The 24,460-nt window shown below is 42.0% G+C and overlaps 1 protein-coding gene across 2 annotated transcripts in view; it reads left to right on the forward strand.

Moving 5' to 3' along the window:
- Window positions 1–24,460, forward strand: part of GRIA3 (glutamate ionotropic receptor AMPA type subunit 3) — a 290,818-nt gene that overhangs the window by 198,131 nt on the left and 68,227 nt on the right. For both annotated transcript variants that reach the window (XM_024128093.3, XM_024128094.3), the window contains exons 6-10: window positions 4,351–4,512; window positions 9,020–9,187; window positions 14,130–14,234; window positions 15,061–15,168; window positions 16,557–16,763. In XM_024128093.3, coding sequence (XP_023983861.1) covers window positions 4,351–4,512; window positions 9,020–9,187; window positions 14,130–14,234; window positions 15,061–15,168; window positions 16,557–16,763 — 750 coding nt within the window. The remainder of the gene's footprint in view (window positions 1–4,350; window positions 4,513–9,019; window positions 9,188–14,129; window positions 14,235–15,060; window positions 15,169–16,556; window positions 16,764–24,460) is intronic.

Here is a 24,460-nt window from a genome sequence, read left to right on the forward strand (position 1 = left end):
CAATAGCCAAGACATGGAAGCAACCTAAATGTCCATCAACAGATGAATGGATAAAAAAGGAGTGGCACATACATACAGTGGAGTATTACTCAGCCATAAATAGAAACGAAATTGAGTTATTTGTAGTGAGGTGGGTGGAAGTTATACAGAGTGAAGTAAGTCAGAAAGAGGAAAACAAATACCGTATGCTAACACATATATATGGAATCTAAAAAAACAATGGTTTTGAAGAACCTAGGGGCAGGACAGGAATAAAGACAGACATACAGACATAGAGAATGGACTTTAGGACACGGGGAGGGGGAAGGGGAAGCTGGGACAAAATGAGAGAGTGGCATGGAGATATATACACTACCAAATGTAAAATAGATAGCTAGTGGGAAGCAGCCGCATAGCACAGGGAGATCAGCTTGGTGCTTTGTGACCACCTAGAGGGGTGGGGTAGGGAGGGTGGGAGGGAGGGAGATGCAAGAGGGAGGAGATATGGGGACATATGTATATGTATAGCTGATTCACTTTGTTATACAGCAGCAACTAACACACCATTTTAAAGCAATTATACGCCAATAAAGATGTTAAAAAAAAATAAATAAAAATAAAAAGTACAATTTTACTGGAAAAACTACTTTTCATCAGACTTCTTACTAAAATAGAAGGGGCTCCTCATTAGCATTATTCCCATTTTACAATTATTGCTGTTACAGTTATTGTAAGCACGGTGAAACCTTTGTCATGAAAATAAATATATGAGAATGAAAGGAAAACAAAAAAAGCCTATTACAGTATCTCCTTCCTTTTTCTACCACACTTCTGCTCTCTCCATTTTGTCCATGGGGCCGTGTTAGGCATTCTGCACATGTGGACGGGTAAATCTTCAGGGCAGTTGGTAGGAGCTAGTGTCACGGAGGTCTTGCTGGACAGAAGAGCCATTTGAGGTGACCTTCCCCTGACTTGATTTGTGCTGCTGTGGACGCATTTGATCTCACGAGGACAGCCAGGCTGGTTCCAGTCTGAGGGGTGCCAGAATTTAATCCCAGATATGGCTGTCATAAAACACGGGTTGACTGAGAAACTCCTGGGTCCTCAGTGGTATGGTACGCTACTGGAGAGGAAGACAGCCAAATGGCAATACATGGGGCCTGTGTGACAGAGTGAAGCCTCCTGGAAGGAAGCAGAGGTGACTGGTGAGGTAAATTTGAGTTGGACCCCTCTAGTATCTCTTGTAAGAAAAAGGTAGTGAGGTAAAATGTTTCTGGAAAGGAGTGGTATGGTGAGTAACCAGACTGAAGTGCTGGCTCTTATGCCTTAAGGCAGACATGAGATTTCTGGGATCCTTTCTCTTGCCCTCCTTTTTGTTAATCCTGTGTTGCCATTTTAACATGCTAAGGTATGAGGTAAACAGGGGTGTGATGCTTATCAAAGTATAAAAGACACAAGAAATACTACTTCCTAGTGCAGACTGTGGCCATTGATCCTGGGGACCAACACGGTGGCAGAAGCATTCTCAACCCCTTTGTTTCAAGGAAGGGGGCTCCACCTCCCAGGCCAGGCTCTTAGGACACAGGAGAGCCCCAGAGAGCCCACTCTTCACCCCCACCAGCAGATAGATGGGTAGTTGCTCAATGCTCTTGTGTCATACTTGTTAACTGGCAAGTATGGTTTGGCACAGTAAACGACTTAAAGCCATTTGTTAAAGTTTTGTCCTCAGCTCTTTATTTGTATATTTCTTTAGGGGGTGAGAGTTGGGAGTTGGATAACAGTTAGGCTTAAGCCCCATCTGGAGCCTCTGCTAGGCTTTACACACAGGCAAGCCTCTCTGCTGACTGTAGTGCAGAGGGGAGCGAAAGGGAGAAAACACTGAGTCTTAGTTTCTTTCAGGAAGGAGGCCTTCAGGAGAAAACTCATCCTAACAAGTTAATGTTAACTTTAAAAAGTACTTTGGGGTCACTGGAAAGGAGGAATGGTTCTCAGTGATGCAAACTATCTGGCCCTTTGTCCAGTCTCCATTGGCTCATATCCCACTTACGAAAGGAAGAGGAATGGGGGCTGAGAGTAATAACTGAAAAAGCTGCTTCACTAAAATATTTTCTACGACTGCCTTGTTGACCACGTTAAAGAAATGCAGAATTAAAAGAAGCAGGTGTAGGGATGGTGACTAGGGAGAGCGGTGTACAGGGTATTGGTTACATTCATGTGTTCAGGCTGTGAAAATTCATCAGGCTGTATTTAAAGATGTGTGCACTGGGACTTCTTCCCTGGTGGCGCAGTGGTTAAGAATCCACCTGTCAATGCTGGGGACACGGGTTCGAGCCCTGGTCCGGGAAGATCCCACATGCCGCAGAGCAACTAAGCCCGTGTGCCACAGCTACTGAGCCCGCGCTCTAGAGCCCGCGAGCCACAACTACTGAGCCCGTACGCATAGAGCCCGTGCTCTGCAACAAGAGAAGCCACCGCAATGAGAAGCCCGCGCACCGCAACGAAGAGTAGCCCCCACTCGCCGCAACTAGAGAGAGCCCATGCGCAGCAACGAAGACCCAACGCAGCCAAAAAGGAAAAAAAAAAAACCTTATCATTCTAAAAAAAGAAAAATAAAAGATGTATACACTTTTCTATATGATTATTATACTTCAATGAAAACTTAGAACGTAAAAAAAAGAGAAAACTTTAGAGAAATAGTAGGGATTTGAGTAACATAGTGTATGCATTTATCAACTCATCGAGTGGTACATTTAAGATTTGTGCATTTTATTGGATGTAAATTTTACCGAAAGATAGAAGGAAAGGAAGGAAGGAAGGATGGATGGAAACTGCAAACACTGAACTCTAGTTAATGGCCTGCATGCTGAAGTCTTTTGGTATGAAGTATACTAATATCTGCAACTTACTTTGAAAGGTATCCAAAAAATGGATTGATGAATGGATAGAAAAATATTAATTGTAAAATCTGAAGTGGTTATTTGCTTGTTTTTTTTAAGATGGTGGGGGTAGAAGTTTATTAATTTATTTACTTATTTTTGCTGTTTTGGGTCTTCGTTTCCGTGCGAGGGCTTTCTCTAGTTGTGGCAAGCGGGGGTCACTCTTCATCACGGTACGCGGGCCTCTCACTATTGCGGCCTCTCTTGTTGCGGAGCACAGGCTCCAGACGCGCGGGCTCAGTAGTCGGGGCTCACGGGCCTAGTTGCTCCGCGGCATGTGGGATCCTCCCGGACCAGGGCTCGAACCCGTGTCCCGTGAATCGGCAGGCAGATTCTCAACCACTGCGCCACCAGGGAAGCCCAGACTATTTGGTTTTTCACTGTACAATTCTTTCGACTTTTCTGTATATTTGAAAATTTTTACATGTAAATGTTGGGGAGGAGAATCTAAAGAAAAGAGGAAGAATTCTTCCCATTTCTTTATGAATATAAATATTGGCTCCAGCCCATTGAAGACCCAAGTGCATCAGCAGCAATTAGCAAGAGACACAAGAAGAAGAAGATGGCTGATGCTATGAAGCAGATGTCAAAACTCATTCATGGGGCTTCCCTGGTGGCGCAGTGGTTGCGCGTCTGCCTGCCGATGCAGGGGAACCGGGTTCGCGCCCCGGTCCGGGAGGATCCCACATGCCGCGGAGCGGCTGGGCCCGCGAGCCATGGCCGCTGGGCCTGCGCGTCCGGAGCCTGTGCTCCGCAAGGGGAGAGGCCACGGCAGTGAGAGGCCCGCGTACCGCAAAAAAAAAAAAAACTAAAACAAAAAACTAATTCATGGACACATGTGAGACGTACCCCGGGGTTTGTACCATCATATACAACTAAGCTGTCAGTTTCGCTTTTTGGCATTTCTGTAAATTACAAATGTTGAAAGTACTCATTATTAGAGTCTGAAGCAATCTGCTGCATTCGGCATGTTAAGCTGAAGAAGAGTTTTTGATACCTCTAGCTAGGGTCAACTTTTTCAACATTTTCCAGCTTTATGAATCATTGTATTTGTACTCAACGAAGAAAAACTAAAAATACAGGTAAATGAAAGAAATAAAAACATTTGAAGTTGACACCTATGTTTGTCGTTGCAGCAGCTACACTAAAGACACAGGCACTAAAATGGAAGGATGTATATTTTCTCCATCATGCCTGTAGTTTCAGAGCCAGAGGGCCCTAAGAATTAGTCCATATCAGGGTTGTTTGTTTGTTGTGGTTTTGGTTTTTATTGAGATATAATTGACATATAACAATCTGTCCAGGTTTTCCTTGATTGCTGAAGAAGGATCCTGGGGAAGGAACTTTCATTTCCTCCTTAGCACTCTAACCAACAGATACAATGAGTACGAATGCATGACCTCCCACAATCATTATTCTTTCAATCTCTTTCTAGGGTTTTACCGATATTTTGCTAGAAAGAGTCATGCATGGGGGAGCCAACATTACAGGATTCCAGATTGTCAACAACGAAAACCCTATGGTTCAGCAGTTCATACAGCGCTGGGTGAGGCTGGATGAAAGGGAATTCCCTGAAGCCAAGAATGCACCTCTAAAGGTAATGTTCCACGACATGTAGAAACCTTAGGCCAGCTTTTCAGAGCATCTCAGTATGGCCTTTATATATTTATGGCCATCCAGTGATCAAGTGGTCGTCCCTCAGAAGTGTTTCAAGGATGCGAAAACACAACTGCAGCTAGTGCTGCTGCACTTGAAAACTAAATTCCCAAGTAAAGAAGCTACTGAGAAGGAGGTCTTTTAAAACCCAGCATTTGGGAAGGTTAACTTAATTTTTTAATGAATTTCATTTTTAATATGCTCATAATTTACAATATTACAAGAACCTGAATCAGGCAAAGAGTGGGTGCAGTGGGAATAGGTAAGGAAAATTGATAGTCTGAAACAGAAAATTAGATTTTACATTATTTATGTGATTGCTTTGTGTTAATAAGTTTCATGAATCTCAGTACACCCAAGTGAATTAGGCTCTAATACAGAGTGCACGTTGCCTATACATATATTGAATGGAAATGTTTTCCTGCCTGCAAAAGTATCTTTAAATAATTAGATTACCTAAGTTGCTCATTTTCATGAAATCAAGATAAGAACACTGAAAGAAGTCATGCTTAAAGTGCACATTTTTCATGTGTTCCCCTATGGCTAGAAATCCTATTATTTAAAAATCAGGAATTAAAACAGATAAATGGGGGGAAAGTTATTCATGTTACACAAAGGATCCTTCCAATGTATTTTTTTTTAAGTAACCCATTCCCTCAGTGTATCGATTCAAGTATGAAACAGACTTTAAATTCTTCCTTCCTGATATGTACGTGAAAGTATGTATGTACCATGGCTATGGGATCCTTGAGATCAAGAGGAGGGATCAAAGCAGAGTCAAGGCTCAAGACCCCTCCCTGAAAAAGGAAAGGGGAGGGGACATTTCCTTTCTCATGGTTTCAAGATACCCATCCTCATATCCTTCCTCCCTGGCAAGAATAGAAGAAGGAGGAACAATGGGACATAGACAGAAAAGAGACACATTCTGAATCACTTATGCAGGTCCACCCTGAATGGGTCACATCAACATAATACAAGTGGGACCTTACTTTATGCAATTGGTATGTTCTAGAAAAGTCGTAAGTTAAACATCTTTTTTACATCTTTTTGTATTAATTTAAGCCACTCACTAGCTAAGTGGTCCTCTGTAGTTGTAGTGATTACATTACACATGCCAGGTTTTTCCAGGTGTCCTCATATGTTTCAGTAAATATGGTCACAATTCCTATGATGAATCCTTTGTAGTCAAATCTTTTTTTTAAGATGATGATTTTATTTTTTATTGAGATATGATTGACATATGACATTGTATTACTCTTACGTATACCACATACTGATTTGATGTATGTATGTATTGCAAAGTGATCACCACAGTAAGTTCAGTTAACATCTATCACCACCACAGCTACAAATTTTTCCTTATGATGAGAACTTTTAAGATCTACTCCTCTCTTCACAGCTTTCAAAAACTACAGTGCAGGACTGTTAACTATAATCACGATGATATACATTACATTCCCAGAACTTATAACTGGAAGTTTATACCTTTGGACCACCTTCATTCATTTTCCCTATTCCCCAGCCTTGACCTCTGACAGCCACCATTCTGTTCTCTGTTTCTGAGCTCTTTGTTTTGTTTTTGGATTCCACGCATAAGTGAGATCATACAGTATTTGTCTTTCTCTGTCTGACTTATTTCACTTAGCATAATGCCCTCAAGGTCCATCTGTGTGTCACTAATGGCAGGATTTCTTTTTATGGCTGAATAATATTCCATCATACGTGTGTCTGTGCGTGCATATATATTTTTATTGAAATATAATTGACATGACTTTATATATGTATATATGTGTGGGTGTATATCACTTTCTTTATCCATTCATCATTTGATGATTTGATGAACACAGGTTTGTTCCATGTGTTCGCTATTGTAAATAATGCTGCAGTGAACATGGGGGTGCAGATATCCCTTTGAGACAGTGATTTTATTTCCTTCAGATAGATACCCAGGAGTGGAATTGCTGGATCACATGGTAGTTCTATTTTTAATTTTTTCAGGAACCTGCCTATTGTTTTCCACAGTGACTGCGCCAATTTACATTCCTATCAACAGTGCACGAGGGTTCCCTTTTCTCCACATCTTCATCAACGCTTGTTGTTTCTTGTCTTTTTGATAATAGCCATTTCGACAGGTGTGAGGTACCATCTCATTGTGGGGTGTTTTTGTTTTGTTTTGTTTTTAATTTTTTCATCTCATTTATTTATTTATTTTTGGCTGTGTTGGGTCTTCATTGCTGCACGCGGGCTTTCTCTAGTTGCGGCGAGTGGGGGCTACTCTTCATTGCGGTGCACAGGCTTCTCATTGCGGTGGCTTCTCTTGTTGCAGAGCAAGGGCTCTAGGCATGCGGGCTTCAGTAGCTGCGGCTCCCAGGCTCAGTAGTTGCGGCTCGCGGGCTCTAGAGCGCAGGCTCAGTGGTTGTGGCGCACGGGCTTAGCTGCTCCGCGGCATGTGGGATCTCCCCGGACCAGGGATCAAACCCGTGTCCCCTGCATTGGCAGGTGGGCTCTCAACCACTGCGCCACCTGGGAAGTCCCTCACTGTGGTTTTGATTTGCATTTCTTTGATGATTCAAATCTTTTTTTTTATGGACTAAATCTGCCCACTACATTTAGGTGAGCTTATATTAATTTATATTTTCATACAACTGCCTATCCACTGTTTTGCCATCCTTAGATTTAGCAGGCAATAGGTAGAGGAAAAAAACTCATTTATTCAATATTTTATGGGTTACCTACAAAATGTCAGGCACTATGCTAGGCACAAAAAATGGACAAGAGTAAAAGTATGCAAAGGGTGCTACAGCGTCATTTATGACTGTTCAGAAGTTGTAGAGGTGTACAAAAGAGAAGGAAGACAATCTCAGCTCTGGATTATTCATTGGTAACTCATGATATGTGTAATGTAAATTTCTTAGAACTTACTGAGAAGAACTGTTCAGGCTTATAAGCAAAACCCTTCAAATAACTTAAGAAAATGAAATACTTAAATAGGTGGTTACAACTTTCAGATTACTTTGACTTGTACTGGTCATTATGGAACCTGTCTCTATATCAAACAGACAAAAAGCCCATGTTAAAAAATTACGTACAATATTTTTGATTAGGAAATAAAATTGTCTAGAGGTTAAAATCCTGATGCTTAATTTATTCTATATTTTATGAACATTTCCTTTGGGGTCTTTTTTTTTTTAGATGGTCACACATTGGTCCGTAGAAGCTGAAAAGGTAGAAAATTAAATAGCTATTTTGGCATGGCTTGGAAAGGACTACATTAAGACTGCTGACAATTTATGCAGTCAGCTGGAAAAAAAACCACCACCATGTTGGCTTTATGTAGTACTAGCACGGGCAGACACAGTTTTTTTTTTTTTTTTTTAAGAAAGAACATATGCCCCCTGTTACACTCATACTTGATGACTTGGCCCTGAAAGAAAAGTAACATGAGAAAAGTCAGAAAAGTAAATGGATAGTTGTAAAGATGACAATGCATTCACTCACAATTGTATTGGGACATACTATATAGACAGAAAATTCCCCCCAGGGCATTTTGCTTCATTTTTTTAGAAATCAACAGAATTCTATATTCTACCAGTATTTGTCACCCCTGCAAAACAGGGGCCAGCTAATTTTAATCACACTTTGTTGATTCATTTAATGAAAAGGCATCCACCATGTCAAACTGCAGATAATCAAATCCCTTGTATTAAATGACTGGCCTCATCCTTAGTACAGTGTATCAGTAGAGTGTATCCAAGAAATAAAAAGTAAGTGTTCTTGCCTGAAAAAGGTAGCATCACGAAGTATTGCCTATGAATTGTCAATGTTATCAGATTTAAAACTCAATAACAATTGTAATTTTCTACAGTCAAAAACCAGCTTTGGATTTTGCTCTCCCAAGGAAACAAAAACTGATTTATTGCTGGCCAGAGGTCCTAGTTCACCAGAAGCATGGTCCAGACAGCAATGATTAATGTTTCCCTCCAAATTAATTTCAAGCTGTCTAACTTAGCTATTTCCATTTTCCCCTAAGTAAACACCAGATCTGAATTTTCTATTACAAACAGCAATAACCCAGTCTTGCTTTAGGATATGCCGTTTCCTCTCCAATCTACATATGCCATCCTTTAACTTCCCACATATTTTGCTCTCTATCAAGGAGCTGGCCTTTAAGTAGTCACTCACTCAGTACGAAACACAGTATTGAGAGCAAGAGAGATTCCCTTGAGCCATTTGATCTTAATAATCTTAACGTGTGCACACATGAGGTAAGATGCATCATTCTAGAATGGATCAAAGTCAGGCTTGCCCAGAGAGATCTCTTGATTCAAGTAATTAAGAGGGTGAATTCATAGAACAAGAGTTGGAGATGAATAAAAATTATAAGAAACGAGGCAAGTTTTGAAGGCATGATTTGTCATGATATCTTGTTTTCCATACATCCATTTCAGTACACATCTGCATTGACGCACGATGCAATACTGGTCATAGCAGAAGCTTTCCGCTATCTGAGGAGGCAGCGAGTGGATGTGTCCCGGAGAGGCAGTGCCGGAGACTGCTTAGCAAACCCTGCTGTGCCCTGGAGTCAAGGAATTGATATCGAGAGAGCTCTGAAAATGGTAATGACCACAGTGGGTTATTGGGTTGGGGGCACCTTATAAAGACACAAAAAGAGTAAGACCTCAGTCTTGAGAAAAGACAACCTAAAGGGAATAGGATCAGAGTCTGTAGAATGTTCAAAGTGTACAGAAAGATAAGCATCGATATTTATTCATCAAAATCTAGAAATCTAAAACTAGAAGATTCTTCCTTGAAGCTTGAGAAATGGTAAATTTAGGGCAAATGAATATTTAGCTCTGTACTAAAGTGGGGATAGTAAATCAAACTCAGTACCCTTGAAAGTTATGGATTGAACATGTAAATGGCTTCAAAAAATTCAGACTTTCCAGAAAATGAGGTTGCTTAGGGGGACTGGGATATTCTCTAGGAAACTCCTAACTTCAGGGTAGACACTACCAGCATCCTCTGGCTCATCAGACAAATTATTAGCCTGGATGGACTGTGGAACTGAGCCAGTGTGATACTACTTCTATTTGTCAAAAAGAACCTTTATACTATTCTACATGGTGAAATGCAGGAACACAGTCCATTCTAGGCCTACTTAAGAGTTTTTTCCCCAATGCCCTAGAGAAAAAGCCTGAAGGAAAGTACAAGGAATCAATGGGCAGAGAGTCAAATAGGTCACTTGTTTTTAGTATTTACTGGGTGGGAGAGCATTTAAGGCTTTGAGCAGTATCCTTTGAACACATTCCATTATTTACACTAGGAGCAGCATCGCCCGTTCAGTGTAGCTTTCCAAGCAAGAGCTCTTTCCTGAATATTTTGCTTTAAGCTACATACGCCTGCATGCGTTAAAATAAGCCTTTGAGAGTACAAGACTCTCTTATTTCTACTTCTTTAATTATCCTGATGTTTAGAACATCCAAATCAACAAAGAGATAGGCAATGATAAGATAATTTTGTGCACAACCCAGCAACTAGGAATCTGTAATGGCCTCGTAATGTACATCATTTTGTGTAGCTGGCTCTCTTACCGCTGCCGTAAATTTGCCAAGTTGGAAGCATTCAATAGAAAGGGGTTAGTAGCCACTGTGTCCCTCTCCAAGAAAGAGATATGACTCATCCTCCCATCATGCAGATTTTTATGTCATTATGTCAGTTCCCTAACAAATGCCCTAAGTGTAGCTTTATGGAGGTAGAACGGCACAATTTTTGAAGAACAGTTAATTAAATTCAACCTTCAGAGCTGTTACAAGATTTGTATTGTCAGGTGAAACATAACGATGAGTGAAATATAAAACTCCCTCAGAGTGAACCAAAAGGAGTTTTCATCTAAACCTCAAGGGGCAAGTGCCAGCATCTTCGATTGACTTCCCATGCATGACGCAAATGACTCTCTTCCCCACGTACAAAACTGGCTACCAGAGTGAAGGACAAGAAATGACTTTGGCAAGAAAAACATTAGATTGATCATATTATTGCACAAAGTTTCCACATGTCTAACTCACTGATAAAGCTCAAGCTGTAAGCCAGATGAGTAACCTTCCTCCCCAGGCCCTCATGATCAAACACTCAACAGAAAGGATGCTTTCCCTCTTTCCATAGGCCAGCCTCTTTCTAAGGCTTCAGAGAGGCTGGAAAGTATCGGCCTCTTCCAAAAGTACATGTTGCCTTGTGACAAATGATCAGTGAAACTCCACTTTTCAGAGGACTGCCAGAGAGGGTGGTCTGAAATACTAAAGGTTTTTACCATATTAAAAGAAATCCCATTTTATTTAAGTTAACTACGAGTAAGGATGCATGCTGTAAAAGCATCCCTCATTGTGACTAGCGCATAGCTGCTGCTCAGTCAATCATTCTCTTCCTTCAAAGAAATCTGGCAAACAAAAGCATTGCCTGAAAGAGTCTCCTAAGGGGCCTGTTTTAATGAATAAATAATCACACCATTCATTAAACAAATATTTACTGAGCGCCAACGACTATGTATCAGGCTCCAAGTTAAAATGCAAACATGAAATAAGATGAGGGGAGCTCATATTTAAATTGTTAATATGTAAACAAATGCTTTTCAAAACCTTAAAGCTACTTGCAAATTGGGTAATCATCATCCTTACAATCTATCGATGGTGCAAGGACTAGCCTCAACCTGGTCTACTGAAATATGTCACAATTCTAAGTCATCGAAACTTGTCAACTTGTTCAGTAAACATTTATTGAACACCTGCTCTATCCCAGGCTCTGGATTAGTTGCTGAGAACACAGAAAACGAAGGTCTTTCATCTTGAGGTGCTCCCAATCTAGCAGGGGAGCTGGAGATACATAGATGATTCAAATGTTATGGTGAAGCTCCACACGGAATGCTATGGGAACCCAGAGGAGAAGCACCTAATATAGACTGAGGTGCGGGGTGGAGAGGATTAAAGAAGGGATCCCAGATGGGATGGTGGGAAACTGTCACTGACATTCACATCCTTCAAAATAGACTTCTCTCTGAGTGGTAGTCCAATTCGACTCCTGCTCACCAAAAGTTCTAATCAGCTTAGGCTATTGTCCAGTTTGCAGATCATGCTCAGATAGGCCGAATCTTTAGAAATATACAATTCTTTTTTTTTTTTTTTTTTTTTTTTTTTTGTGGTACGCGGGCCTCCCTCTGCTGTGGCCTCTCCCGTTGCGGAGCACGGCTCCGGACGCGCGGGCCCGGCGGCCGCGGCTCACGGCCCCAGCCGCCCCGCGGCATGTGGGATCCTCCCGGACCGGGGCGCGAACCCGGTTCCCCTGCATCGACAGGCGGACGCGCAACCGCTGCGCCGCCAGGGAAGCCCTAGAAATATACAATTCTTAATGAGACTGAAGACTTTGCTATTTTCAGTAACGAAGGATTTCCTTAATAGTTTCCTCTGCCAGTGTCTCTACCCTGCCTATCTCCTCTCCTAGAATTCAGTGCTCAAAATAGAGTGTAAAGAACCCTTCATGCATCACGGTATGCATCAGACCCATCCCACTGGATAAGCAATTTCTATCTCAACAAAGGACCTTTTCTTTAGCCAGAAGCATGACGTCACCTTCTCTGCAAGCCTAAGCTGACAGTAGTGCTTAGGTTTGTTCATGTAGTAGGACAACCATCTTGTCTTCAGGGAGTCACACTGGAGCATTTCTCCTTCAACAGATACTCCATGGTCTCCTACTGGTGGCCAACAAGCCCCGTTCCCTTTAAAAAGATGCTCCCTACTAATTGCTATCAATTTTCTCTTCTGCAGCACAAGCCCATTACCGCTTCTCACTTGCTTAACAAACAGCTTGTCGCTTTTCTATAAGAGATGAAAAAGTATTCCATTCTTTCATCTTGGGAGAATGACAGATTCTTTTCCTTTGAAGCAAATTCCTTGACCCACACTCACCAGATAAGTAGTTCAAGTGGGTAACAATAATGACATATTTATAGAGGGTCTTTCATCCAGTGTCCTTGAACTGTAAAATAGGTAAGGAAATCTCTCCACCCAGTAGAGATGGCCTCTTATTAGTTCATAATACAGGGCCCAGACCCAGGAAAAATTCTGGCATACATGCATCTGCATTTGGCCCCCCAACTAGGTGTCTGGGCTAGTCTAGTACCTCTATCTGTTTTATATAGTATTCAGTACTCCTGATTCCCTAGACTTAACAAATTTCATCAGTCTATGGATTATCCCTCCATGGCCTAGCTCTCCACTACCTGTCTGGAACTGGGCATAGGTTAAATAAGAGGAAAAACTCATCTCTGTTACTACGGTAGCTGATAAATGTGTAAACCCCTCAAGAAACAGAACTAAATTCATTTTGATTAATAATTATTATTATTAATAGAGCTGGCATGTATTGCAATGCTCACTACATGCCAGACACTGATCTAAACACTACATATGTATAATTCATTTAATCCTCCTAACAACTCCGTGGGATAGGTACTACTAGGATTTCCCGTTTTACAGATTAGGACACTGAGGTACAAAAGCATTAAGGGACATCCCCAAGGTCATACAGTGAGTAAGTGATGAAGTTACAGTATGAATCCAGGAGCTCCAGAGCCCACGTCACTGAAGCTGGTTTATGTTTGGATGTTGGGAATAGTGGAACTCAAAGTTCAGAAGAACGCATTATCCTAGTTAGGAATACTCTTCAGGCTACTCCCTTCAGAAAAGACGAATGGTAGAAATTTCAGGTTCCTTGGAATCTAGAAAAATAGTATAGGTGATCTTAGTTGCAAAGCAGAAATAGAGACACAGATGTAGAGAACAAATGTATGGATACCAAGGGGGAAAGGAGTGGGGTGGGAGGAATTGGGAGACTGGGACTGACACATATACATTATTGATACTGTGTATAAAATAGACACCTGATGGGAACATACCGTATAGCACAGGGAACTCTACCTAATGCACTGTGGTAACCTAAATGGGAGGGAAGTCCAAAAGGGAGGGGATATCTGTATGTGTATGGCTGATTCATTTTGTTGTGCAGCAGAGACTAACACAACATTCTAAAGCAACCATACTGCAATACAAAATAATTTTAAAAAATCAGTTTCAAAACAAGGGGTTGAAATACACAAAATACATTTAAATCTATGAGTTGATAATAATACTAAAAACATGGGTTACCTTTAGACAATTCTATGAAAGATTTTTATTCTGAAAACCGGTAAATAAAGAGAAAGTTAAGTATTTAAAAAAAAAAAAAAAAAGAAATTTCAGGTCCTTGAAAAAGTAGTGGTAGGGCCCTCACTGTATCATATAAGAAACTGCCTGTCACACCCACTCAAAGCTTCATTAACTAAAAGGCATACTTAGAAAATACTGGAGAGGAAATGAAGATCTGTATAGGCTGATCTGGTGGCTATAGCTCAATGGCTCAAGATAAACATTCTCCAAGATTCCAAGATCTGTCAGCGGACCTCATCGCAAAAACCAAAAAGGCAATAATGTGGTGCTATTTTTAAATTTTACATTTGTCCCTTTCTACCAGGTGCAAGTACAAGGAATGACTGGAAACATCCAATTTGACACTTACGGACGTAGGACAAATTATACCATCGATGTGTATGAAATGAAAGTCACTGGCTCTCGGAAAGTAAGTAACCAAAACAGATATCCAAATAAAAAATCTCTCAGAAAGTGACAGCCTTCAGATGCAAGGAAATAGGTGTTAGGAAACACACCCAAAGCAAATTCCCACACATCATGTTTGCCTTTCCATTTGGTGGATAGTGTAGATACGATGCAGAGCTGTTTTGTAATCAAAGTGTTCCATCTACACATTTTAAAAGTTGTTTCCCTCTGAGGCTGGTCCTTTAAAAGTGGTGGACTCAAGATTTATTAACAGCTTCCTATAATACAGGGAAGGAATTACAAATTTCATAGCATGTTATTTAAACAGAAGCTGCCAAGATACACATGATTTTAGCAAAAGAATTGGAAAGTAGGTAATCTCTCCATTTTGCCAACTCACCCACCAAAATGACTCTGAACAAAGTACCTTTCCCTACAGCTAAATTTCATAATAACCACTTCGCATCTATCATACTAATAGTGAGTTAGTCAGGAAGTGGGAATTTAGTAGTTACTTAATAAAACCTTAGAACGTAAAATATCTTGTACCATTTCTACAGGATGCTCAACTGATTGCCCACCCAGCTTTCCTACAGTTTTAAGGAAAGAATTTTTCTGCTATCTGAGTTTAAAGAATCAAAAAGGCTGATCATTCTACAGTGGGCTAACTTATTTTTACCAAGTATCAGTAAAAGCAAGGTGGGGATGGGAACCCCCAGGATGAAGGAACAGCACATCTGTTGCTCAAGCAACTACAAAAAAGTTTCATTCTACTACAGCACTTGAATTTCGTGCAGCACTTTTTGAGTGAAAAATAGGCAACCAGGTCAAATGTCTGCTCTTTCTAGGCTGGCTACTGGAATGAGTATGAAAGGTTTGTGCCTTTCTCGGATCAGCAAATCAGCAATGACAGTGCATCTGCAGAGAACCGGACCATAGTAGTAACCACCATTCTGGTAAGTATGGATGGAAGGTAGGTGGGCTTTCTGTACAGCAAGACTTCTGTCTTCTGAAAAGCATTATTCAGCCAGTAGGAAAGACCTCAAGTTCAAACAGTGGAAACTTCCAACAGGTCAGCTTAGGAACCTTTCAAAATGTCTTGCCATGATGAGGAACAGAATGCCATTTAAATAAAGAAAAAGAATAGGAATTCGCAATAGTTTTAGACGTTGTTATCCTCTTTGTTACCCTCATGGACTGATGCTTCATCTGGACTTGAAATGTAATTCTTCATTGTGGGGGAGATAGCGTTATATGGAGGAAAGAGTAGGTCAGGGTTCTAATATTAGGTCTACCACTAACCTGAGTTCAACGGTGCAAATCACAACTTCTCTGAGCCTCAGGTTGTGTTCTTTTTTAACTTATGGAACGGTCATAATAATAATCTCCTATCCACGTCATAAGACGTTTCAAGGCAATATTCACCATGTAAAGCTCTTCTGAAAAACTAAAAGCACTATTGGGATGTGAAATAGTATTGTCACTTATTTTCAAATGCTTTTCTAAAAGCTGGTATGTTTCATTACTGAGTGAAATACAAACCCGGGTTAAAAATGAGTATGCCTGAAAATGAGTAGGTCTGAAATTGTGATTAATTAAATGGAGACTCAGCTGAAGTTTATCTTTCATTTAAACATGCCTATCAAATACTTTGTCCTAGGTACTGTACTAGTCCCTGAGGATATAAAAATGAAGAAGCCACAGACCCTGACCTCGCAAAGATCACAGTGCTTCCCTAGGGCTTGCCAGGGCTGGCTGTGGTTCTTACATAGTAAATCCCAAGAAATCAAAGGCAGTTCACCTTTGTGTAACTAAGAGAAATACCGCTGCCCAATTTGACTAAATCAAAGACTTTACAGGTGGAAACTGGTTCTTTCAAACTCTCAAAAAGAACTTAAATTCTTCTCTATTTCCTTAAATCATCAGTTAAGGACTCCAAGGAACATGTGCCCCCATGAATAGTCGATTGAGGATCTTCTGCTTATTAAGCAAACGTTTTTGTTTTGTTTTGTTTGTGTTACGCAGGCCTCTCCCTGCTGTGGCCTCTCCCGTTGCGGAGCACAGGCTCCGGACGCGCAGGCCCAGCGGCCATGGCTCACGGGCCCAGCCGCTCCGCGGCACGTGGGATCTTCCCGGACCGGGGCACGGACCCGTGTCCCCTGCATCGGCAGGCGGACTCTCAACCACTGCGCCACCAGGGAAGCCCTAAGCAAACATTTTTTAAGGGCTCTCTTAACACACCAAACCTCAATAGCCACAGGGGAACAAAACTTCATTATTACACTTATTATCTCTTAGAAAAATGTATAGGAGTAATCCTTTGATCTTGCTTCTGGTCCCAAAGGAATCACCATATGTAATGTATAAGAAGAATCATGAACAACTGGAAGGAAATGAGCGATATGAAGGCTATTGTGTAGACTTAGCCTATGAAATAGCCAAACACGTAAGGATCAAATACAAATTGTCCATTGTCGGTGATGGAAAATACGGTGCAAGGGATCCGGAGACTAAAATATGGAACGGCATGGTTGGGGAACTTGTCTATGGGGTAAGTTTTTTACAGCTCTGTTTTCATTTATTTCTATGCCTTCCAACTAATAAAGATAGAGGAATTTAATTTTCAAGTGCAGTATTTATCCAATTGTATAGTTTTCATATGATCTGTATGAAAAACATTTTATTCTACAGTTGAATTCTGTAAAGGTAGCTTGTCAATAGCATCCTTCGGACAACAGGATTATTTTACTAAAAGGAAAGTAGAATTGGAGAACTTTATCTGGCAACATTAAGTACAGCCTGCCCTCTACTGAAAATCTGTTCCTTCTGGTTCCCTGTCTCAGGCAGCAGAATCACCACCCACCTGGTTGCCTAAGCAACCAGGTCATCTTTCCTCATCACTCCCCTCATATCCAGTCAGTCACCATATCCTATCAATTCTACTTTTCTGTCTCTCAAATCCAGATCCACTCTTCGTTCCCACCATCATCATCTTAGTTACTGTTCTTACCATTTGACGGTCTTTACTTGGTTTCCCTGCCTCTGCTCTTGCCCTGGCAAATCAAATCCACATTATTGTAGTTTCTCACTTTAGAAATCAGGATAAAAGTCAAATTCCTTAGCATGGCAAAGAAGGCACTTTGTCACCTGGCCCCCACCTACCTCTCTAGTTTCATCTGGTCCTCTTCCTCCTTCACACTCAATGTTCCAGCTAAAGCAAAGTATGCATTGTTCCCTGAAGGCAGGCCTGGAAGTACCTTCACCTCTCTTCAGCTGGCTACCACCACCTACCAGTCCTTCAGAACTCAGAGGTGTCACCTCTTTCAGGAAGCCTTCCCTAATCCCATTTACCCACCTGCAATCTGGTTAGCTGCCCCTGCTTTTTGCTTCCTTACAGCATTTTTTTTTTTTGCTTTCTCATAGTACTTTTGAACCTCTATTATAACGATCTGTTTTCAAGTTTAGCTGTCCCAACTAGTCTATGAACTCCTTGAAAACAGAAGCCATATCTGATTCATTTCAATATGCCACGGCCTGACACATAATGGAAGTCCAATAAATAAACAGAATGGCTCTGCCAAGGGCTTGCCCATGGGTGAAGTACAAAAGAATTATACTAATAGTTAGAGCTTTTTAAAAGGGGTACAGTAGTATCTTCAGAGCTCCTCAGGGGCTTAGCTTTAAAAGGTTTTGGCCTCTGATTGGGAAGGTCAGATCTTGGGCCACCCAATGAGGCATATGGAAATAAACAAAACTGGACATAAGAACCACCCATTGGGTGAACCAGTCACTAGAAAACTAACCTAAGTGCAGGTGGCAGTGGCAGAGGTTTAGTTCTAACAGACAAAGGTTACTTGCAACCACCAGTCCCTGTCTAAACAACAGGTTAGGGGAAGGAGAGGAATTTAGGGGGTGGATATATTGAGAAGAGTCTGGAAAGAAGCAAATGTCCACAAGTTAGCTATTGGACTGAGGTTTAGGATAAGGACTCTAGCGCTTGAGACAGGAATTAACAAGAATAAGGTATAGCTCTCCAATCGTAAGATAGTACTGGGGTCGCTAAATAAGTTTTTAGAACAGGTCCTAAGGAACAAGCACAAAGGCAGAAGCTCATTTCTAAAAATAAGGGCACAGAAAGGGAATTAAGGCTTAAAATGAGACTGGACCTCAAGTATCAAAACCAAGGCACCATCTTCCAGTCACACAAGCTGCAAGGCGATTTGAACCTTAGCCCCCAGCTGTGGGGCTGGACCCTGTCTTGGGTCAAGGCTGGTCCTGGGAACTGGGGGAGGGCTGAATTGCAGATAAGGTGCAAGTGAACCCAGTTATGAGAAAGAAGAACTTCTAAGGCCAGAGAGAGGGGCTGAAGAAGGGACAGAGCACCCATCATGCTTTCTGAGAAACCTGAGAAGCTCCGAACCATCTTGACACAGCTGTAACCTCTTACTTTACAAGTTGGTGATCAAGTCTTCTGTTTCCTGTCCCTAATCTGCCCAACACTCAGGCTCTAAGAGGTCCTGTCTTGCTCACAGCTCTCCCCTGCTCTTAGCACATTACCTGGTACATAAGAGATACTCACTTTTTGCTTTAATGAATGAATGCCTGGCACATAATAATGCCCAGCCAATATCCATTAAATTGAGTTCATGGTGAGAGGTAATCCTATAATATTTTTATTATTATTAGCTACCATTTGTTGCATATTTACTGGTCGCCAGGCATTGTGCCAAGTGCTTTACAAGCATTATGTAACTTAATCCTCAAAACACTATTAACATCATTCTACAGATGAGAAAAATTGAAGCCTAGAGAGGTGAAGTCTCATATCAAGGCCAAACAGCTTGTACTGACACAGTGATTTGAACCCAGGTCTCTGACTATGAAGTTTGTGTTCTTTAACCATTGCCCTATACCGCCTAACAGTAAAGTGTTGCAGACCCATCCCATCCTAAAAGATAGTTGAAACATATTGCAAAGGCCCTTGGTGCCTTAGCCGTTCTGGGGGAGAAGAGTATTTGGCCACATAAACCTGACAAGGAATTTAGGGGCTGTTTCCACTAGGGCAGAGTAACTGGCATGGGCTCTACCAGCCCATTATGTCTCAATTGCCAGAGCGCTCTACTGTCTCAAGAGAAAGCCTGTCACGCTGTGTAAATAGCTCAGTGCCCTCCTGTCACTGCAAAGGACATTAAACACAGTGCTGAAGAGCAAGGCAAATTTCTTGACATTGTTCAGACAAAGACCAGCTTTCTCAGTGGATTTTGGTTTTTCCTCTGGCATGTCCTCTGTACTGTACCCACTTAATCTCCACATTCTCTTCCTCTTCCCAGTTTGTGTATGTGTGAGTGAGGGAGCTTGAGAATTAGCAAGTCCCGTATTTGTTTCGTAATTTAGAAACCAACTCTTTACTGCTGAATAGGTAAAAATTCTCCTGGAGGAGCCTACCCATCTTTTTCACCCAGTTCTTTCTACTAAAGATAAAAGCAATAGCCAGGGAAGGCTCTTATAGAAATGTCCTCCTCCCGCCCCTGACCTAGAACAAGTGTCTGGTGCTTTCTGAGATTATAACACAAGGTGATTCCCGGGAACTGAGAACAAACCAACCTATCTGAGGGGACTGCCAAGTTCCACTTTCCTCTAAGATGTGTGGCTATGAAAAATGGACGTTCTTCTCTCATGCTTGGAGTGAGAGCTGTCTGTAAGGGAGGATTATCTAAGCTGAGTGAGTCTTCCTCTTCATTTAGAAGTTTTCATCTTTCAGGATTGGGAAGTTTGCAACTTCTCTGTCATTGACAGAAATGGAGAAAAGTGAAAACAGGCACTCATTTCTGGCAGGCCTGGTCTCCTACGGTTTGCAAGTTGCTTAAGAAAAAGAAGGGCAAAAACCCCCCGGTGACTTCCCTAAGTGCTTAATAAGCAAAAGGATGGAGAACATGGAAGTGTTTCTTGCAATAACACGAAAACTACACAGATAGACACAGCTTTATCTTTAGGGCATTTTCTCTTATACTTTTAGTATGTACAACAGATCAGTGTAGGAAAAAAATGAAGAAAGGCAGAGATGAAAAAGCTTTGCAAAGGAGATTTCAGTATCTGCCATAAAGTCTCAAGAAAGAGTCAAAATAAATTAAACTTGTTAAAGAAGAAGGAAGCCAATCAGCCTCTTTTCAGAGGAGTCCTAAATGGTTTCTTTTTTTTTTTTTTTTCTCTAAAGAAAATCAAATCAAGGTTGATGTTTGGGCCACCTTGTATCGCTAAGAAGGCTATTTTTGAAACAAATGTCAGTAGGACACAATGTGCCCCCATTATATAAGCTCTTCAGAACATTATGGACTTGAAACTGTCCACCTGCTTTTAGAAGTTTTGATTTTGAGCTTAACGTCTGTAACATCGCCACATGGCAGTTGTCCTCAGACCACAAGTTTTTACGGTTCCCAAATAGCATGTGTTTTAAGGGGACATTTAAAAACATTTTGTTGCTAGCAGGGCTCTTAGATATTCTTTAGCCTACCTTTTCATTCATTTTACACATAAATGTGGAGACTGGCCAGGACTGAACATCGGAACTGCCCATTGGGTAAACCAGGAAACCAAGTCCTGCTACAGGGCAGGGATGACAGGAATAGTGGCAGGTATTGTGACAAAGTCACAAAATCACACAGCTTGGCAGAGCTTAGACTATAACTCAGGTTTCATGATTCCTGGTCCAGTGCTCTGTCCACTGAGTCACTGGTTCAGTTTACTAAGCGTGTCCAATTATGGGAAGATAATCCTACCTGCCTTCAAGGGGCTTACAATCTAGTTGGATTATGAGCTTTTCCATCTGAGATACCCATCCTGTTTATCTGTGGCCTCCAGGATAATGTAATACACATCTCTAGTTATCACTTGAAATATCTGAAAGCCCAGGTAGGCAGCTGAGGGTTTCTGCCCTTTGAGAGGAGATATGATCTAACAGAAAAAGAGAGTCAGGACAAGGGCTGGAAGGAAATTGAGGTCCTAATTGACAAAAGGACACCTCCCAGTGGGCAGCTGCCATGTTCCTTATGTTCCTAGCACTTAGAACTAAGGATAGGAAAGGACAGACAAAATACTACCCAGATTGGTACCTCTGGCTTACAGGAGAGCAGGGAGCTTGGGGATGGAGATGAGGCTGGAGGACAATTGATTCCAGGTCACATCCCCTGGGCATCCTCAGACTCCTTCACACTCCTGGGACAAATGGCAATTTTACAGATGCTATTCACACTGACATTTCTCTACCTAGAAGAAATTGTCTCTTAAGTTGTCACTCTCCTAAGATAGATTCATTTTCCATTAAGAAAGACAGAAAGTCGATCTGTCCTTCCAGCTAAAAGGCAGAGAAGCAAGGGTGAAATAACAGATGCCAAATATTCTCTTCTGTTCTTCAGGTGATTACACTGGGCTTTGGCAGGAGGGCTGATGGTTTGATAAAAGCACCCCTCTCTTTCAAATGAGGCATATGAATTCCAGGAAGGAGCATTAATGATGCATGGAAGTCTGCCATTCTGAGCAGACACGGTGGGGAAATATTGCCAACCAAATTTAGTCTCACGAGGCCTTTACCCAGCTCCAGGGACACTCCTTTATCTTCACTTTGTCTTTAACTCTCTCAGCTCCCCAAGGACAGGGAGCCCTAACCAAGAGATCCAGACTGGGACATCTGTTCTGTATAAAGAAACGAGGAGGTCCTGTTGTGACACTGCTTGTTGTTGCAGAGATTTAAATAGACCTCATCCCTTTCTCCAGATCCAAACAATTGCAGACATTAAATATCCCATAGAGTACCGCCAATAAAGCAGTTTAAGTCCAGGCCCCCAACAGGTAGCAATTATATTCCTCTTGTCCAGCTTGATTCTGTCCCACTCCTTTCTCCAACACAGTTAAACTTTCCAAACAACATGTCTGCCAAAGGCTACTAGAACCTTATGGTTGATACAGGGATGAGGGGTCAGGTCACATCTGCCTCTTCTCTCAGATGACGTATAATATCTTACGCACTACACGCCAATGCATTGCCTACCCACTCTCTCTCATCCTCCCCCTTGCTTTCAACAAGTGCTCTAAAATTGTAGCTGACAAGCTCCTGCTCACGCACAGTCTCCAGGTGGGTTACGTTTTGCGTCAGACCATCGGATGATTAAGCTATAACATAAGCCTTTCAGCTCAAAAAAAAAGTTTTAAATGACATTTAAACTAAGCGTCATGGCTGAGGCTCGGGCGTCAGAGGTCAGATCCCAGGGAGAGGACTGGGGTTGAACACAGCCTGAAGGGCGCTACTGCACCACAGCTAACCAGGAGGGAATCCGGGAAAAAAGTCTGGAGCTGCCTAAGTGTCAAGAGACCATCGTTTCGGGGTGCGTGAGGAGAGGAGATTCAGAATACCACCTAAACAAGCTCCAGAGACGGGCGTGAACCACGGCTATCAGCGCAGACCCCAGAGACGGGCATGAGCCGCTAAGGCTGCTGCTGCCGCCACCAAGAAGCCTGTGTGCGAGCACAGGTCACTCTCCACACCTCCCCTCCCGGAAGCCTGTGCAGCCCGCCACTGCCAGGGTCCCGGGATCCAGGGACAACTTACCCGGGAGAACGCGTGCTGTGCTTCAGGCTGGTGCAACGTCACACCTGCCTCTGCTGCCGCAGGCTCGCCCCGCATCCGTGCCCCTCCCTCCCCGCGGCCTGAGTGAGCCAGAGCCCCTGAATGAGCTGCTCCTTTAACCCCGTCCTGTCTGAGCGGAGACAGACGCCCTCGGGCGACCTACACGCAGAGGCGGGGCCAAATCCAAAGCTGAATCCCGGGAGCTGTGCGAACAACGAAGAGAAAGGGAAATCTCTCCCAGCAGCCTCGGGAGCAGCGGATTAAATCTCCACAGTCAACTTGATGTACCCTGCATCTCTGGAATACCTGAAGAGACAACGAATCATCCCAAATTGAGGAGGTGGACTTTGGGAGCAACTGTAGTCTTGGGGTTTGCTGTATGCGACTGAATAGTTTCTGATTTATATGTTTATCCTAGTTTAGTTTTTAGCACTTGTTATCATTGGTGGATTTGTTTATTGGTTTGGTTGTTCTCTTCTTTCTTTTCAAATTACATTTTAAATTTTTTTATTTTAATATTTTTTAATTATTTTAATAACTTTATTTTCTTTTATTTTATTTTTCTTTCTTTCTTTTCTACCATTTCTTCTGAGCCGTGTGGCTGACAGGGTCTTGGTGCTCCAGCTGGAAATCAGGCCTGAGCCTCTCAGGTGGGAGAGCCGAGTTCAGGACATTGGTCCACCAGAGACCTCCCGGCTCCATGTAATATCAAATGGCGAAAGCTCTCCCAGAGATCTCCATCTCAACACTAAAACCTAGCTCCTCTCAACGACCAGCAAGCTACAGTGCTGGACACCCTATCCCCAACAAAGAGCAAGACAGGTCTACAGCCCCATCCATTAGCAGAGAGGCTGCCTAAAATCATAATAAGTTCACAGACACCCCAAACACACCACCAGAAACAGTCCTGCCCACCAGAAAGACAAGATCCAGCCTCATCCACCAGAACACAGGCACTAGTCCCCTCCACCAGGAAGCCTACACAACCCACTGAACCAACCTTAGCCACTGGGGACAGACACCAAAAACAACGGGAACTACGAACCTGCAGCCTACGAAAAGGAGACCCCAAACACAGTAAGTTAAGCAAAATGAGAAGACAGAGAAACACACAGCAGATGAAGGAGCAAAGTAAAAACCCACCAGACCAAACAAATAGGCAAGAGGAAATAGACAGTTTACCTGAAAAAGAATTCAGAGTAATGATAGTAAAGATGATTCAAAATCTTGGAAATAAAATGGAGAAAATACAAAAAGACATTTAACAAGGACCTAGAAGAACTAAAGAGCAAACAAACAGTGATGAACAATACAATAAATGAAATTAAAAATACTCTAGAAGGGATCAATAGCAGAATAACTGAGGCAGAAGAACGGATAAGTGACCTGGAAGATAAAATAGTGGAAATAACTACTGCAGAGCAGAATAAAGAATAAAGAATGAAAAGATCTGAGGACAGTCTCAGAGACTTCTGGGACAACATTAAATGCACGAACATTAGAACTATAGGGGTCCCAGAAGAAGAAGAGAAAAAGAAAGGGACTGAGAAAATATTTGAAGAGATTAGAGTTGAAAACTTCCCTAATATGGGAAAGGAAATAGTTAATCAAGTCCAGGAAGCACAGAG

The sequence above is a fragment of the Physeter macrocephalus genome, chromosome 21, assembly GCF_002837175.3.
Source record: "Physeter macrocephalus isolate SW-GA chromosome 21, ASM283717v5, whole genome shotgun sequence".
NCBI classification, from domain to species: Eukaryota; Metazoa; Chordata; class Mammalia; order Artiodactyla; family Physeteridae; genus Physeter; species Physeter macrocephalus.